This window comes from Gordionus sp. m RMFG-2023, chromosome 3 (assembly GCF_954871325.1).
Source record: "Gordionus sp. m RMFG-2023 chromosome 3, tfGorSpeb1-WG-v2, whole genome shotgun sequence".
NCBI lineage: Eukaryota > Metazoa > Nematomorpha > Gordioida > Chordodea > Parachordodidae > Gordionus > Gordionus sp. m RMFG-2023.
This window is the reverse complement of record NC_088777.1, coordinates 20,577,901-20,595,201: the sequence shown is the minus strand read 5'-3', so window position 1 is coordinate 20,595,201 and position 17,301 is coordinate 20,577,901. Positions and strand designations below refer to the sequence as shown.

The window sequence follows — 17,301 nt, the reverse complement described above, 5'->3', positions numbered from 1 at the left end:
TTTTTATCATTTTTAAATGTATAAAATTTAGGAGATTATGATAAATAGAATAGTAGATATTTATTATGACCATTCCATAAATTGGTCTTTAAAACTCCACCCCAACTTTAAAATAAGTGCCAGTGAACAATGGAACTAAATTTGTTCATTGCCTGACTATTTTTTTAGAAAATTACAAGTTCTAATTATCTTGTACTCGTAAACTAGAATTAACTTTGCCTTAGAATATGAAATGGACACTAATAAATATTAAAAAGAGAATTTAAAAAATAAAATGGAATCACTGCGGAACTAACCGATTTAGGCTGGGAAAGTAATCAGACCCAAAAAAACAATTTATACTCTATTGGGAAAAATATTTGGAAGACACCCTATTTATTTTTTATTAAAATTTAATCCTAAATATCATCCCAATTTTATATAATAATGTTTTGGCGTAATATCAAATATTATTATCGATTTTTATGAGTTATTTCATTTTTTTTAAAGATAACTTAAGTAAATTTCATTATTAACTCGTTTTAAAATAATTCCTTTAAATTTATTTAAGACTTCATACATTATTTATTAGTTTTATGATTCAAAATACCTTATTTATTAATTAGGGAAAAAAAAATATATTTAAAAATTTATTATAAAATATCGCGAATATATTACGGCAACATGTTACCCCATACATTACCTTGAATATACCGTGTAAACTTTACCACCAATGCATTATAAGTTGCAAAACACATCCACTAACCAGTATGATAAGGAACTTAATTTGTCCAAGAAACATTTTAAAAGGCAGGTGCTATCTATATATGTTAGCGGCAATTTTTTAACTTCAAATAATTTTTTGAGACACTTTTTTAAATTTAAAATTTTAATTTTACCAGAAATGTATTTCATTGTAAGTTTAATATAATTATATCATGAACTTTTTAAATTTTTGATTGAAAATATAAATGACTCAAAAGTTAACCTGAAATTATCTACAATCCATAAGATTTCTGAACATGCCGGAACACATTGCCGGAAAAAAACACATTGACGCTAACATATACACTCTTTTAAAAAATAACTAATCATAGCCAATGCATGTTTTAATGAAATAAGAATACCTACAGTTTTACCTTTTTGATTCCGCCTATAGCACTACCGGTTTTCCTAAAAATATTATTTAAAATTATAATTTAAAATTTAAATCATTTATAACGCGCTTTTTTTAAAAAAAATGTTAAAACCTGATTATGCGAAATCGTATTTTTGATTAATTTTTATATAAAATTAAAATTTTATACAGAAATTCATAGCGACATTTTCTGAAATACACATGCTAGGTACCATTTGTATATTATGCTGGATTCAGGTTCTGGCAAAGTCAAGTTTTTAAATTAAAAGACGCTCTCTATAAATGATTTAAGTGCATAAAATTTTTTGAAATCCCCTAATATATGCCAAATAAATAAATTCAGAGACCTGCAGACACGGCCAGTAAGATTCACTTCGATTTCAAGAATTCGATTTCTGCAGGTCTCTGAAATTTATTTTAAAAATAATCGCGTATGACAAATTGCATTTTCGATAATACAGTCGTTATAAATAGTGCCTCTTAATTATCTTTTTATAGTATTCCTTTCTAAGGATTTTTATTGCGGAATCCTGCAATGCACATATTTTATTGGTTTCCTTTAATTTATGCACTATTTCCCAATGTGGCCATACTGCCCAGCACTTGCATAACATTGTAAATTTTAAATATTCCTATTAAATGCTCCAATTTTTCGTTATGATACATTCCTACATTATTCCTCTCCCACCATTACCATTATTAATATTATTTACTATTGCTTTGGGAATTTTTCGATTACAGGCATGATCATGATTAGCACAATCATTCTCATCATGTCTTCCCTTATTAACATATATTATATTTCCTTTATAATGGTCACACTACCGATAACTCTCGTTATTATTATATATTGTAACATCAATTACGATAAAAATTAGCCTCCTTAAATTTTTTTTATAAAACAGCCTATTCTATTTTGGCAGACAAAATATATTGTATCTAACTTTTTAAATGAATTGAGCGCTCTTATTATCCGTTTTGGTCTGAAATTATAATCATCTTCTTTTTTAAAAATCTTTTTAATCACGGTGTAACTCAGGACGTAACTTATTTGTTAAGCAATATAATAAATTGATAAAGAATTATTAAATTTATTTTCTAATACTAATATTAAAAAAATCAGATATAAAATGAAGGTAAAAAGTTATTCATCAAATAATAGTATCCTTAACCTTTATTTCGTAAATAATTTAAATTATTCATAAATCCTTTTTCTTTGAAATTTTATCTTTTTTAAACTTTTGTTAAACGATCATTTTTTAAAATTAATTTGTTTTCACTTTTTAAAACATTTTATAATTCGCCACAATATTTTTTCGCGTTATAACATTTTTAATACTTTAATTATATTATTTAGTAGAACTTCGCTTTTTTAAACCTTAATTATTACCCAGTTGGCCTTTTAAAAAAATTAAATATTCGAATCGAATCAGATAGTAACGAATACGAATTGTAAATTATTCGTTTTTCTTCGAATACGAAAAAAGAATTCTATTCGAATAAAAAGAATAATTCACATTTGAATTATTCTGAATAATTATTAATATGTTTTATAATAAAATTTAATAATTTAGCATTTCAATTGATAAGTGATCAATTTTACAGGTGATGTAAGGCTTTTCTTAAGTTTTAACAATTTTCTGTCAAAAAATAAGGAAAAAACTTAAAAATTATTTGTCTTAAAAATTGGCAGTGGAATTATAAATTAAAATTAATATGAATTTAATATTGTTAACACATGATCGCATGTTCTTTATCATCAGTTTATAGTATAGTAAATTTTATTATTCATACACATGCCAATAATGCACTATTCGATTTTCTTCTTTGAAAAGGCCTACTTACCCAACAGGGGACTTAAGTTTATATAAGATATCATCTATCCGCTCCTTTCTTATCCTTTATTATTTCAGTTCTTTTCCTTCTCTAAATAATAACAAATTTTATTTCTAATTTTGCATGGATTTATTATAAATAAAAAAATGTAAATGTCTTTATTTTATGTTTAAAATTGCCAAATAAATTTTGACAATCAATTGAATGTTTTTTTCTTCAAAATTTTTAATTGAGTATAAGTAATTATAAAAATTTGGACATAATTTTAAACAAATCCATTCATCGAAATTTATACGAAAAATAACATCTAATTTTAATCAACATCCATCCTCTCCTTCCTGCTCAAGATCTTAATCTATGCTATTTATTTGTCATCAGATTAAATTTATTATTCCTCTTCCTTACAAGCAAGCACCCTGAGACACTGTTAGAACCAATTATTTCATATTATATTTTTATGAAAGACATTAAAAGTTATAAAAATTTATTATTTTTATCGATTTTTATTGTGTTTTACCCTCATTTTACTATTTTTTTTTATTGAATATTTTCTATTTACAGGCGCATACTTATTAGATGTATTATAGGAAATTTTTCATTAAAAAATATACTCTAAATAACAAAAGGAAAACATTTTACTTCTTTGACTTGATACTCTTGTCTATCATAGATTTATAACTAACTTATAAACAACCCGCCTTTCTCCAAAAATATAAATAAATTTACATGTAAAATTTAATTTAAAAAAAATTTACTAACACACCACTTATATTTCAGGGGTTTTCTCTTTCCCTCCTCTTTAAAGCAAAATGAATTCATCGCTTAACAATCACCAAGAACATTTCCTCACATCACCAAATACCCATGACACTCTTAATTCGCCCACTTCCACCAACGAAAAACTCTCACTGGTCGAAAAATTTAAATGCTCTTCCAATGATTCCGGTAACGATCACAACAAAACCTTCGATGACCATTTCCTCAAAGAAAACCATAACGCTAAGAATTTGAAACATGGGGATAAATTTGTGGCAGGATTTACCAATTCCTCTAACAAGGATGCACAGCAAGATTTGGATAAACATGTTCATAATAATCATATTCCGCCTGGGACCAGGTTAAAAAAAACTATATTGTAATATATCTATATAATTATTAAGTTAAGTCTGGTTTCTTTAAAAACTTGGTATATTGTCTCGTTATTTTGATTAGAAAAAAGAATATTTGAAACCTATTAAAGTTGTTCGTCATTTAATGTTTAGAGAATTAGGAGGAAAGACATGTTATAAAAATTATGTGACTATTTTTAATGAGAAATTAGACATTGTTATTTTTAATCAAAAAGTGACATTCAGAATTTAAGAAAATTATATTAACAATTATGTTTCGTTTATGTAAAAATTTTTTTATTGAGAATTCATTAATTCACTAAATAAAATTTTTTCTTTAGCCTGATATAACCTGAAAAACTAAATACTTAATTTACAGTGTTGTGCAGAATTCAAAACATTTTCATATTTTTTAATTCGTTTGTAAATAAAATTATTTAACTTGTAAAAATTGATAAGAATATATAAATATGTTATTTTAACAATTTTTTGCAAGTCAAATAATTTTATTTTCAATAAATTGAAAAATATTAAAAATGTTTTCCATCCAATCTGGTCAACACTATATCTATTTATATAAAATGTATTTTGGTTATAGCTTATTTTTTATTTGCTTTGTTTACCACTCAATCTATTATTAATACCTTCTTAATTAAATAATAATATTGAAGCCAATTTTTATATAGTAAAGAAATAAAGTTTGAAACCCGGGCTAAAAGGTTCGATTTCTTATTCTTATTCTAAATATTTTTCAAAAGCTGTTTTGCAAAATTGATTTTTTTATACTGGCCATTCTAAAACATTATCATCATATCGGATAACCTAACCCTTTTTTACAATTTTGCCATATGGCAAGTAATTAAAAATTTTAGGTTTTGACGAGCACGATTTTTCAAAATTTTTTAACCGATCCGATATATAGATTAATTTTTGTTTACCATCTATCATCTTTTAACGAATTCATAAAAAATTATTTTCTATGCAAAAAACTCCTAGCTGTAAACTGGAAAAACACGAAACATTTTGAAATTTTCCGTTTTAGAAGGCCAGGGCAATATTTGATGCATAATCACGAACAGGCTCGTGCCCTTTAAAGGGGGGGGGGGGGTTATTTTTTAAATATTGAAATGATCTTTTTGGGAACATTTAAAATTTATTAGTACCAAATGTTATAGCTCTCTTTCCCGATATATAAGTTAAAGGTCTGCAATGAGCGGATTTTTAGTCCAAAGCCCTCCCGCCATTTGTTTTGAAATTTTTAACCCGCTGCCCAACCCGCCCATAGTTTTAAAAAATATACCCGCTCCCTTATTAAACTAAAATTCTTTGCCTGCCCATTAGTCTAATTTTTTTACCCTTTTATTATTTATAAAAAAAATTTTAGCACATGCCTGCCCCTATAAATTTAAATATTCCCATTTTTTCAATAATTTTAAGCTTCTAATAAAAAAATATGATTCAGTTTCAGCGCTACACAGGAAATTAGTATATTAGATTTGATCAAATAAAATATTTATGAAATTAATATAAATAGAAAATTGATATTATTTGTATTTATTATGCTAAATAATAATGTATCCACATTTTCTGGATTCAAACTCCTTCTACTTTGTTCTACTTCCAACAATGCTATATCCTCGTTCAGGAGTGGCACTAGTTGCTGGAATTGCTAATATTTTTCTAGCTAATCTTGATAGTTTGGTAAATCTATTTCATCTCTATTTCACCAAAGTAGGATATCCATTTGAAGTAAATCTTCTATGAAATCCTTAAATAAAAAGTAATTTAAAAATTTAAATTAATTGCTAAGCAGCCTAAAATCTTGCTATATTATACTAAACTCGTTACTTTAAGATTATTTTGTCATTAGATATGGTGCTCTCTCCAATCTCATTCTCCCATCTGTTGTGATTTAATTTTTACATGGATGCTATCTATTTCGAACATTTGCATTTATAATTTAATACCCTTTTATTGAATTCTCTTTTCTTTTGGGGAAACGGGTAAAATCAGATTTTTATCCACGTCGATATTATATCCTACCATGCAAATTAAATCCAACATGTTTTCGATATATTTTTTTCCTTCATTAATTTCTTCTGACCACAATGTCCTCATTTGTCAGAACTTTAAAAATGTTGAAATTTTATTTAGCATATTTTATTTAGTTTACCTAAAATGATTTTAAATAATAAATAAAATTTGAAAATTTTTTAACCCTCCCAGACATTGTAAATTTTTAACCCGCCCACCCACTTACATGGTTCGGCTGTCTAAAAACCCTCCCGTTGCAGACTTCTAATATAAATCACATTAAAATATGAAATTAAATATGATGATTTAAAAAGTTAATCAAAATAACATTTATAAATAAAATTAATCTAGTGATTGCCCCAATTTTTCATTAATTTGTTTTTGAGAATTACATCTCTATGTATATTAATTGAAGCTAGTCCATTCGATCGATTTTCTGATGTCGTATATTTCTGAGATAGTTTTTTATTCTCCGTAATGAAGAAAAGGTTCTTTTATTGGTATTTTTACTAATTGGTATTGTTGCCAAAATATATACCAATTTTAATATATTTGGAAAGTACTACAAATATAGTTTAAAGTATGCAATGCTCTTATAGTGTTTCTGGGAGGATTATTAATTAATTAATCTTTCATACCAAGGTTTAAATTCTGAAATTAATTTGTCATCAGATATGGCCTTCAGATATATTTATAGCTTCTGAGTAAGATTGAACCAAATATTTAATATATCCTAAGACGGATATCTAAGTAATACACGTTAATATTGGAACAATTGTTTGCCTAGGTGCAAGTTGAGTCTACCAAATCTCAACATATAATATCGCCTTCGATAATCACATAAATCTTGAAATTTTAGGTCGATATTATCTCTTAGTTTTTTAAGTTGTAATATAATAATATTCGTGTATTCACAGTCAAATCAATATCATTTTTTTAAAAAATATAGCATAAAATTGTGTAGTTAGTTAATTTATTAATACATATTCCAATGCAGAAAAAAAACTGCAGTCCAATTTAATCTAATAAGGTAATCAACAGGGATCCGAACCGAGACGAATATCGGTTCGGATTAGGTTCAAGTGCGGATAAAAATGTTCGATTCGTAAAAATTAAAAATATCTGTTTAGTTCGAACCTCTTGAAACGCAAACATACATTCGAATTATATGTTTTATTTGTTGTGATATTTTGATTTTATTGAGTTCTAGAGGGTGGTTTCTTTTCTAGTGACGTTTATTGCTCAGTTATGCCCCATCATAGTTGTCACAATCATTAATATTACCAGGGTTGTGCATTACCGTCAAATATGGTCAAATTCAAATAAATGTTTTTAAAGACAATTTTATATATAATAGTAAAAAATGAATCTAGTAATATTATATTATATTTTTTTAAATTCTATAATTAATGCTTCACTCTCCATGACAGAGTCTTGTTCTTATTTATATTCAATATTATCATTTTCTTTAATATTTTTAATCAATATTAGGTTATGATATACTCTTGCCAATTTTCTAGTTTTCGAGATCTTATCGATTTTTCTAGAAAAGGAGTATAACTAGGAATTTTTAATAAGATATTAGACACTTCTCTTAATGTTCAAGGTAGGCAAAGTCATATCCGACAACTTGAGCCTGAAATCGGATTGTTTTTTTATGAAAGTTACTGCCTTTCCACATATTTTGCATATTAAATATTCCTCCGCTTTTACTTCAGAAATTTATGATATCACTAAAATATTTTGATTATCATCACCTTATTAAATACCTAATTCTAGTATTATATCACATGATTTATTAAACTCCCTACTAGTAAGAGGTTTCCCTTATATTGGGGATTTAATAAATAATCAGCAGTGGGAGCATATGAATTTGGATTGTTTTTTTCTTTTTTTAAACCTATCTTTAATTTTTTTTTTACTTCTGGCGAAAAAATTATAAAATCATGGCATGATTAAATTATGTGTTTTCCAAATTAAGCATCACATTTTTCACGTGGGGCAAGGTACATTTATCTCTTTGTACTTAGAACAATAAGATAGCTAAATGTTAAAAAATAGCCTAAAATTTTGAATTTTTGGTCCAAAATATTTCTTCATTTAAAATATTATTGGTAATTTCTTTTGGACAGAGCTTTCTTGCATATTTGTATTTGCTCCTTATATTTGACGATGCCCATCTTGTTTATATAATTGTACATAATTGTATATAAATTGATAATTAGTAATTTTCTCAAACCATTATAAAAATTATTATATTTATTCAGGGCCGTAGCCACGGGGGGGGGGGGAGGGGGGGGCAGTACCCCCACCCCCTGGGAAAAAGTTTTTGGCCCCCATAAATTTTTCTGTCAAAAAAAAGATTTTTGTAATTGATTATTTTTATATTTTAAAATAAATTTTAAATATTTATTCAAAAAACATGTCTTGTTTATAAATTTCTTCCTATCCTGTTTTATTTTTATCCAATAATAAATCATCATTCATTCATATTTTATTTTCATGTGTGTTTGTGTATAACATTATATAGGCGCTTAATTGTACTTATTTCAATTATAATTGTTTTATTTATTATTGTTCAATCACAATATTATTATCTATGTCTCTGATATAGATCTGGGTGCAAATAATTAAAAAACGGGATTTTCTGAAGCTAATCAAGTGATTACTAAAGGCTTGATATATATCAAATCTAAGGAAACAGATTGATACCGATTCGTAAATATTTATTAAAATAAAAAAGGTTCTTATTAAATTTTTATAAAATTTGGTAATTATTGTGCAGTGTTGCTAACCCTGAATTTATAGTGGCGCGATTGCGATTTAGCCACGATAAATACAAAATATAGTATATATCATATCGCATTCATAGTTACCGATCGCGCGATTTGAATCGCGAAAGCAGATCGCTGCGATTTTTTGAAAACACAAATAATTTTGTATTTATCGCGTTTATTTTGAAATATTGCTTTGTTAAATACATATTTTGGTGAATTTATCTTAAAATTTTAGATTTTTTTAAATTATTTGAAATGAATTAAATAGCTACATTTTTTGATGATGTAAAATAAAAGAATCATCAAATTAAAATTATGATTTAAATTAAAAATTTTTTTTAGAAAATAGATAAAACAGCTTTTAAAATATCAGTTAAAGAATATGAATGTTTGTATAATAAACATAATAATTTATATAAAAATATTATATACAAGAATAATATTTGGGAATTATTAGCCCACCAGTATAATATGCCTAGTAATAATTTTGCATATATATTATATTTATAAACCTTTTTAGGTTCATCTCTCAAAGCTCTTTGGAAAAATCTAAGAGATTGTTTCTTAAAAGAGCGAAACAAGCTTCTCAAACTTAAAAGTGGGTCAGAGGTTGGCCATCATATTTCATGGCCATTCTACCAGGATATGCTATTCTTGGTAGATACTGTAACACCAAGGTTACAGCAGTCCTCTTTAGATAAAGTGGACTCTACTCCTACAAATGTCAATGAGATATTAAATGAAATATGAGGGGAGTTATATGAATGTAAAATATAGAATTTTAATTGATAATGTATTTATTATTTAGGTGATCTCATTGACAACGAGAATATAATAGATGATAAACTTATTCCCAAACGTCCTGTAGAACTAAACCTTAATGATTCTGGTAATTAATAATATCTAAAAATAAATATTATTTATATTGAAGAATCTATCTCCTCTGTTGTATCACCTCGTTCATATTATAATTGTCGTAAGAGAAAGAAAAATGATTTTGGTAATTTTATTATTTGATTTATAGAAAATTTTTAAATAGATGACTTTAAGAAACTAATAAAATTAGAAGAAGAAAAAACATTAATAACCATGGAAATGCTTAGAAATAAACCAACTACATATGGAATATGTCTTATGTTTAAAGAAAAATTAGATGGTTGTACAAATAAGAAATGGATTCAACTATAATATTTGATGCTATAAAAGATTTTAAATGTATAAAAGATTTGAATTGAAAAAAATTTTTTGTATATATTTATGTTATATGAAATAGATATTTTTATGTATTTGTATTATTTGAAATATATATTTTGTATGTATATTATTTATAGATATCTTATTTATTTAAAATAAATTACACAAATTAGCCTTCTTAGTGATATATTTCTACACATATAATTTATAATGAATTTAGACTTTATTAAAACTAAATTTATTTTTATTAAAATATATGAAAAATACAAGATAAAATATAATTTAATTTATATAAAAAAAATTATATATATTTATAATATAGGATTTTGATATAAATAAAGCATAATAAATTTCTATTATATTTAGATTTAATTGATTGTTGATTAAATAAATTATTTAAAGGGGTTGATTTTTTTGAGGGTTAAAAGGAATATATTTTTCCTTATCAATAATAATGTTATTGAGTAAGGTACATGTTTTTATTATATCTTCTGTTAGCTCTAATTTGGTATCCATTGGTCATCCAAAGATCATCCATTTAGCTCTTAGAATACCAAATGTGCATTCCACTTGTATTCTAGCCCTAAATATTCTATAATTAAGGCCTCCTGTTGGAGTGAAAGTTTACCTTAAGATAATATTGAAAACAAATTTTATTATATATAAAAAATTAATAATTCATGATTATTAAGATACTGTCCATTTCAATTAAGTTAATATTAGCCAAAATAATTGCTTTAATATATTATATAAATAATTCAATATATACTATATACCCTTATAAGGTTTTAAAATATAGGACTTCAAAGGATAAGCATCATCACCCACAAAATAATGTGGGAAAATAAGGCTGGAATTGGGCAATTTTTTTGCAGGAGGCAATTTAATCTCTCCACTTTCTATCATTTTATATATTTTGGAGTTAGCAAAAACTCCTCCATCAGATTCACTGTCAACATCAACAGTTATAAATTTTCCATTAGCATCCACAATTCCTTGTTTTTACAATATTTAAATAATATATTTTTTCAAAAATTATATTTTTGTAATTATCAAGTTTTCATTGCAATCTTTAATTAATGCAGAAATATTTATTTAGCATAAATAAAAAACAAATTCACAAACTTTGTAAAACAACAGAGAAAAAATGTTTGTAATTATAAATTCCACTGCCAGAATGAGGTGGTTCTTATTCTGCAGTGTTTACCATCAATACTACCTATACAATTTGGTAGATTCCACTTTACTTCAAAGTCCTTTTAAATAATAATTAACATAAATATAATATTAACTATATTATACCTTCACTATTGTCTCAAAATCAGAGAGAATAGGTGGTGGCATATGTTGGCTTACCTAAGCTTGCCATATAGCTTTGGTAGTTCTCTTAACAATTTGTTGGATAGTAGATATACCCCTTTTGAAAGAATAAGCTAGGGTAGGATACCTACATCCTGTTGCTAAATACCTAAATAAAAAATATATTTAAATTATTAATTGCTTTACTATAAACAAATCATAAGCTTTTCTTCAAAAGTAATAGGATCCTTTATAGAATTTGAGTGTTGTAGGCAATATAGATTTTATATGCTTAATCATATAATAAAAGGTCTCCTAAATTAAAATGAATTATAGACAAAATAGAATAAAATTACTTTTATCATTCTCATATAGTTGTAAAATTTAGGATCATTTTTTAAGAGTTTAAGAAAGAGGACATAAAATTCGCCCTCTTTTTTTTTATTAATATTAAGAGTGACCTTGAATTCATAGTGAAGAGCGATTGCGATTTCACCGCGATATCGCAGGATCGATTGCAGCGATTTTCATTCATAGTGCAAAGCGATTTTATTGATTCAAAATGGTAACTATCCTCAAATTATTATTTTTATACAAAATGATCTTGAAGAGGAGAAGATTAAACACTCTTGATATTAATAAAAGAAAAGAGGGCGAATTTTATGTCCTCTTTCTTAAACTCTTAAAAAATGATCCTAAATTTTACAACTATATGAGAATGACAAAAGTAATTTTATTCTATTTTATCTATAATTCATTTTAATTTAGGAAATCTTTTATTATATGATTAAGCATATAAAATCTATATTGCCTACAACATCATCAAATTTTATAAAGGATCCTATTACTTTTGAAGAAAAGCTTATGATTTGTTTATAGTAAAGCAATTGATTATTTAAATATATTTTTTATTTAGGTATTTAGCAACAGGATGTAGGTATCCTACCCTAGCTTATTCTTTCAAAAGGGGTATATCTACTATCCAACAAATTGTTAAGAGAACTACCAAAGCTATATGGCAAGCTTAGGTAAGCCAACATATGCCACCACCTATTCTCTCTGATTTTGAGACAATAGTGAAGGTATAATATAGTTAATATTATATTTATGTTAATTATTATTTAAAAGGACTTTGAAGTAAAGTGGAATCTACCAAATTGTATAGGTAGTATTGATGGTAAACACTGCAGAATAAGAACCACCTCATTCTGGCAGTGGAATTTATAATTACAAACATTTTTTCTCTGTTGTTTTACAAAGTTTGTGAATTTGTTTTTTATTTATGCTAAATAAATATTTCTGCATTAATTAAAGATTGCAATGAAAACTTGATAATTACAAAAATATAATTTTTAAAAAAATATATTATTTAAATATTGTAAAAACAAGGAATTGTGTATGCTAATGGAAAATTTATAACTGTTGATGTTGACAGTGAATCTGATGGAGGAGTTTTTGCTAACTCCAAAATATATAAAATGATAGAAAGTGGAGAGATTAAATTGCCTCCTGCAAAAAAATTGCCCAATTCCAGCCTTATTTTCCCACATTATTTTGTGGGTGATGATGCTTATCCTTTGAAGTCCTATATTTTAAAACCTTATAAGGGTATATAGTATATATTGAATTATTTATATAATATATTAAAGCAATTATTTTGGCTAATATTAACTTAATTGAAATGGCCAGTATCTTAATAATCATGAATTATTAATTTTTTATATATAATAAAATTTGTTTTCAATATTATCTTAAGGTAAACTTTCACTCCAACAGGAGGCCTTAATTATAGAATATTTAGGGCTAGAATACAAGTGGAATGCACATTTGGTATTCTAAGAGCTAAATGGATGATCTTTGGATGACCAATGGATACCAAATTAGAGCTAACAGAAGATATAATAAAAACATGTACCTTACTCAATAACATTATTATTGATAAGGAAAAATATATTCCTTTTAACCCTCAAAAAAATCAACCCCTTTAAATAATTTATTTAATCAACAATCAATTAAATCTACATATAATATTGCAAAATATAATAGAAATTTATTATGCTTTATTTATATCAAAATCCTATATTATAAATATATATAATTTTTTTTATATAAATTAAATTATATTTTATCTTGTATTTTTCATATATTTTAATAAAAATAAATTTAGTTTTAATAAAGTCTAAATTCATTATAAATTATATGTGTAGAAATATATCACTAAGAAGGCTAATTTGTGTAATTTATTTTAAATAAATAAGATATCTATAAATAATATACATACAAAATATATATTTCAAATAATACAAATACATAAAAATATCTATTTCATATAACATAAATATATACAAAAAATTTTTTTCAATTCAAATCTTTTATACATTTAAAATCTTTTATAGCATCAAATATTATAGTTGAATCCATTTCTTATTTGTACAACCATCTAATTTTTCTTTAAACATAAGACATATTCCATATGTAGTTGGTTTATTTCTAAGCATTTCCATGGTTATTAATGTTTTTTCTTCTTCTAATTTTATTAGTTTCTTAAAGTCATCTATTTAAAAATTTTCTATAAATCAAATAATAAAATTACCAAAATCATTTTTCTTTCTCTTACGACAATTATAATATGAACGAGGTGATACAACAGAGGAGATAGATTCTTCAATATAAATAATATTTATTTTTAGATATTATTAATTACCAGAATCATTAAGGTTTAGTTCTACAGGACGTTTGGGAATAAGTTTATCATCTATTATATTCTCGTTGTCAATGAGATCACCTAAATAATAAATACATTATCAATTAAAATTCTATATTTTACATTCATATAACTCCCCTCATATTTCATTTAATATCTCATTGACATTTGTAGGAGTAGAGTCCACTTTATCTAAAGAGGACTGCTGTAACCTTGGTGTTACAGTATCTACCAAGAATAGCATATCCTGGTAGAATGGCCATGAAATATGATGGCCAGCCTCTGACCCACTTTTAAGTTTGTGAAGCTTGTTTCACTCTTTTAAGAAACAATCTCTTAGATTTTTCCAAAGAGCTTTGAGAGATGAACCTAAAAAGGTTTATAAATATAATATATATATGCAAAATTATTACTAGGCATATTATACTGGTGGGCTAATAATTCCCAAATATTATTCTTGTAAATATTTATATATAAATTATTATGTTTAGTATACAAACATTCATATTCTTTAACTGATACTTTAAAAACTGTTTCATCTATTTTCTAAAAAATTTTTTTAATTTAAATCATAATTTTAACCTGAGGATTCTTTGATTTTACATCATCAAAAAATGTAGCCATTGAATTCATTTCAAATAATTTAAAAATAGCGCTAAATCTAAAATTTTGAGATAAATTCACCAAAATATGTATTTAACAAAGCAATATTTCAAAATAAACGCGATAAATACAAAATGATTTGTGTTTTCAAAAAATCGCAGCGATCTGCTTTCGCGATTTAAATCGCGCGATCGGTAATTATGAATGCGATATGATCGCGGCTAAATCGCAATCGTGCCACTATGAATTCAGGGTAAACAGCTCGATTTGGGCCGATTTTTAAAAATAATTTGATTAAGATAATAGACAAAATAATATTATCTAAGCCATATATAACAAAACAGCGGTGAATATTTTAGCATTATAAATAAAATAGTGAGATGACAACAAATTTGGTAACCCCATAAATTAACAGTAATCTTTACGATCTTAAATCTTTTTTAACATACAAGAGCTATCTTTCCGTGGGACTGATTCAACAAAAATTACGGATGCTGCAAATGTAGAAAACATAATTAATTCTTTCTGGATTATTTATGCCAATGTTTTTATACACCATCCAAAAAGATCTTGAATTAAATAAAATTACGAAATTTATATACAAAAATACTCGATTTACATCACCCAGATTCAAAACGGAGTAATATCTATTATGGTAGATATGGTGCTTGATTATATTTCAGATAAATATAACAAAAGTGAGATGCCTTTTTTTGTCTTTAGGCTGATGTGACAAAAGATGCATCAGGTTGTGAAAATCTAAGCATAATTATTTATATTTTTTCTGGAGAAGTCCAAGAAAATTTAATAGGGAGTTTTAATTTACAGTGTCTTTCTGCTGAAAGTAATATTAATTCAACGAATATGATAAACCGAAATGGAGGAGTGCAAACCCTACTTCAAAATAAATGAATAAAAAAGTTCCTTTTATACATTGCTACAACCACATATTGCATCTTTTGGCTCATAATTGGTATAATAATAGCACCCTTCTTTGTTCTCATCCTAGTTTCAAATGTTTAATTATTAATGTAAAAATATTTAAATCACATATGATCACATCTCTGCTTTTATGACATTTTAGCATATTTTTATTATCAAATTTTAATTAACCTAATATTTTATATAGTAAAATCGTTGCAACCTTTTTTATTCCAAATGTCTTTCTATCATGTAGAAAATAGTCCATTTAGTCTATTCATGATCAAATTGTTTCATTTTTTTAGAAATTATTTATTTAGCTTTAAAATCATAAATATCCTTATAAAAATAAATTGTATTATTTATCTTTTTATCATATTTTTAATTATTAGTTCATGTTCTTAACTTAATAAATATTTTTTTATAAAAATTAAATATCACTGCTGAATTAAATTAAGACACATTAAAAAAATGTAATATCGGCTGATAACTAAAATTTAAAATAAAAGATTAATCGGCCCGATCCGATTAAAAAAAATCAGTACATCCTTAATGAGCATTATATAAATTCCCATAATTTTTTCCTGGGAATTTTCCTTCCTACCATTTTATTTTAATGTAATATTTTTTTTATCCATGTTCTATTTACATTTAGACATGCTGATCACGCTTTCCGCTCCCCAGACATGCCATTTTACATTTTTCAAAGGCTATAAAAAATGTTTAAGTGAAAGATCTAGAACTGCAAACTTTGTTCATATTTTAATAAGATTTGAAATTGGAGATTGTTTTAATATATTCACCTTATTCATTTATATCGTTATTTTTTTAAAGAGTATTCAAGAAATCAAGTCCTAACAATAAAGTATGTTATACATATTCCTATATATATTCCCTTAAGAAAATTGACATAATTTTTTGCTATCATTTTTAATACAGCCGAATACAACATGATTAATTGTTAACTATCATTTGGCCTTACATAGAGTTGTTAATATATATAGATGCCTAAAAGCTGTATCTATAAAGATATTATTTATAAAGGGTATCTGTTACCTAGATACATTTATAGCTATATGTATCGAATAATTGATACATTTTCTGATACAATTCATTTTACGGTTTTTGTTATATTAAAAATATTGAATCATAAATTATATAAAATATTATTTTATACTTAATTATTCTAATTTAATAGCTAATGCATAATGTTCATTTTATAAAAAATTCTTCTATTAATATACTTTCATTAGTATCTTCATCTAAGATCCCCTTTTTATAAACAATCTGTATCTAGATTCTTTTTTCGAGGCCCTGTGAAAAAAGTTATAATAAAATTATTATTATTTTTCCTAAAAAAATGGAAAATTTTATACGGGAAATTATAGTTTAAGTATTTTTAATTAATCTCAAATGACAATTTCTATGAAAAACCAAGATATTCATCACAAAATTTTAGACTTAAAAATGAATTCCCATTTTTTATGTTTTTAAAAATTGTATCGAAAATATATCTTATAAATAATTATATAAATTTCTATATTCAAATCTATATAATTCTTTATTTAAAAAAAAAATTAGATAACAGCTTATTTAGGTAAAAGAGATTTTGTCGATCATTTGACGCACACTGATCCGGTAGATGGCGTTATTTTAATTGATCCTGAATACATTACAGGTCATCTATAATATAAATTATCACATTAT

The 17,301-nt window shown here is 25.2% G+C and overlaps 1 protein-coding gene across 1 annotated transcript in view; it reads left to right on the top strand.

Annotated features, from left to right (window-relative positions):
* The window catches only part of LOC135927527 (arrestin red cell-like), a 45,082-nt gene that overhangs the window by 16,812 nt on the left and 10,969 nt on the right, over nucleotides 1–17,301 (top strand). Inside the window, exons 2-4 of the mRNA XM_065463554.1 lie at nucleotides 3,731–4,070; nucleotides 16,429–16,459; nucleotides 17,176–17,272. Coding sequence (XP_065319626.1) covers nucleotides 3,763–4,070; nucleotides 16,429–16,459; nucleotides 17,176–17,272 — 436 coding nt within the window. The 5' untranslated portion in view covers nucleotides 3,731–3,762. The remainder of the gene's footprint in view (nucleotides 1–3,730; nucleotides 4,071–16,428; nucleotides 16,460–17,175; nucleotides 17,273–17,301) is intronic.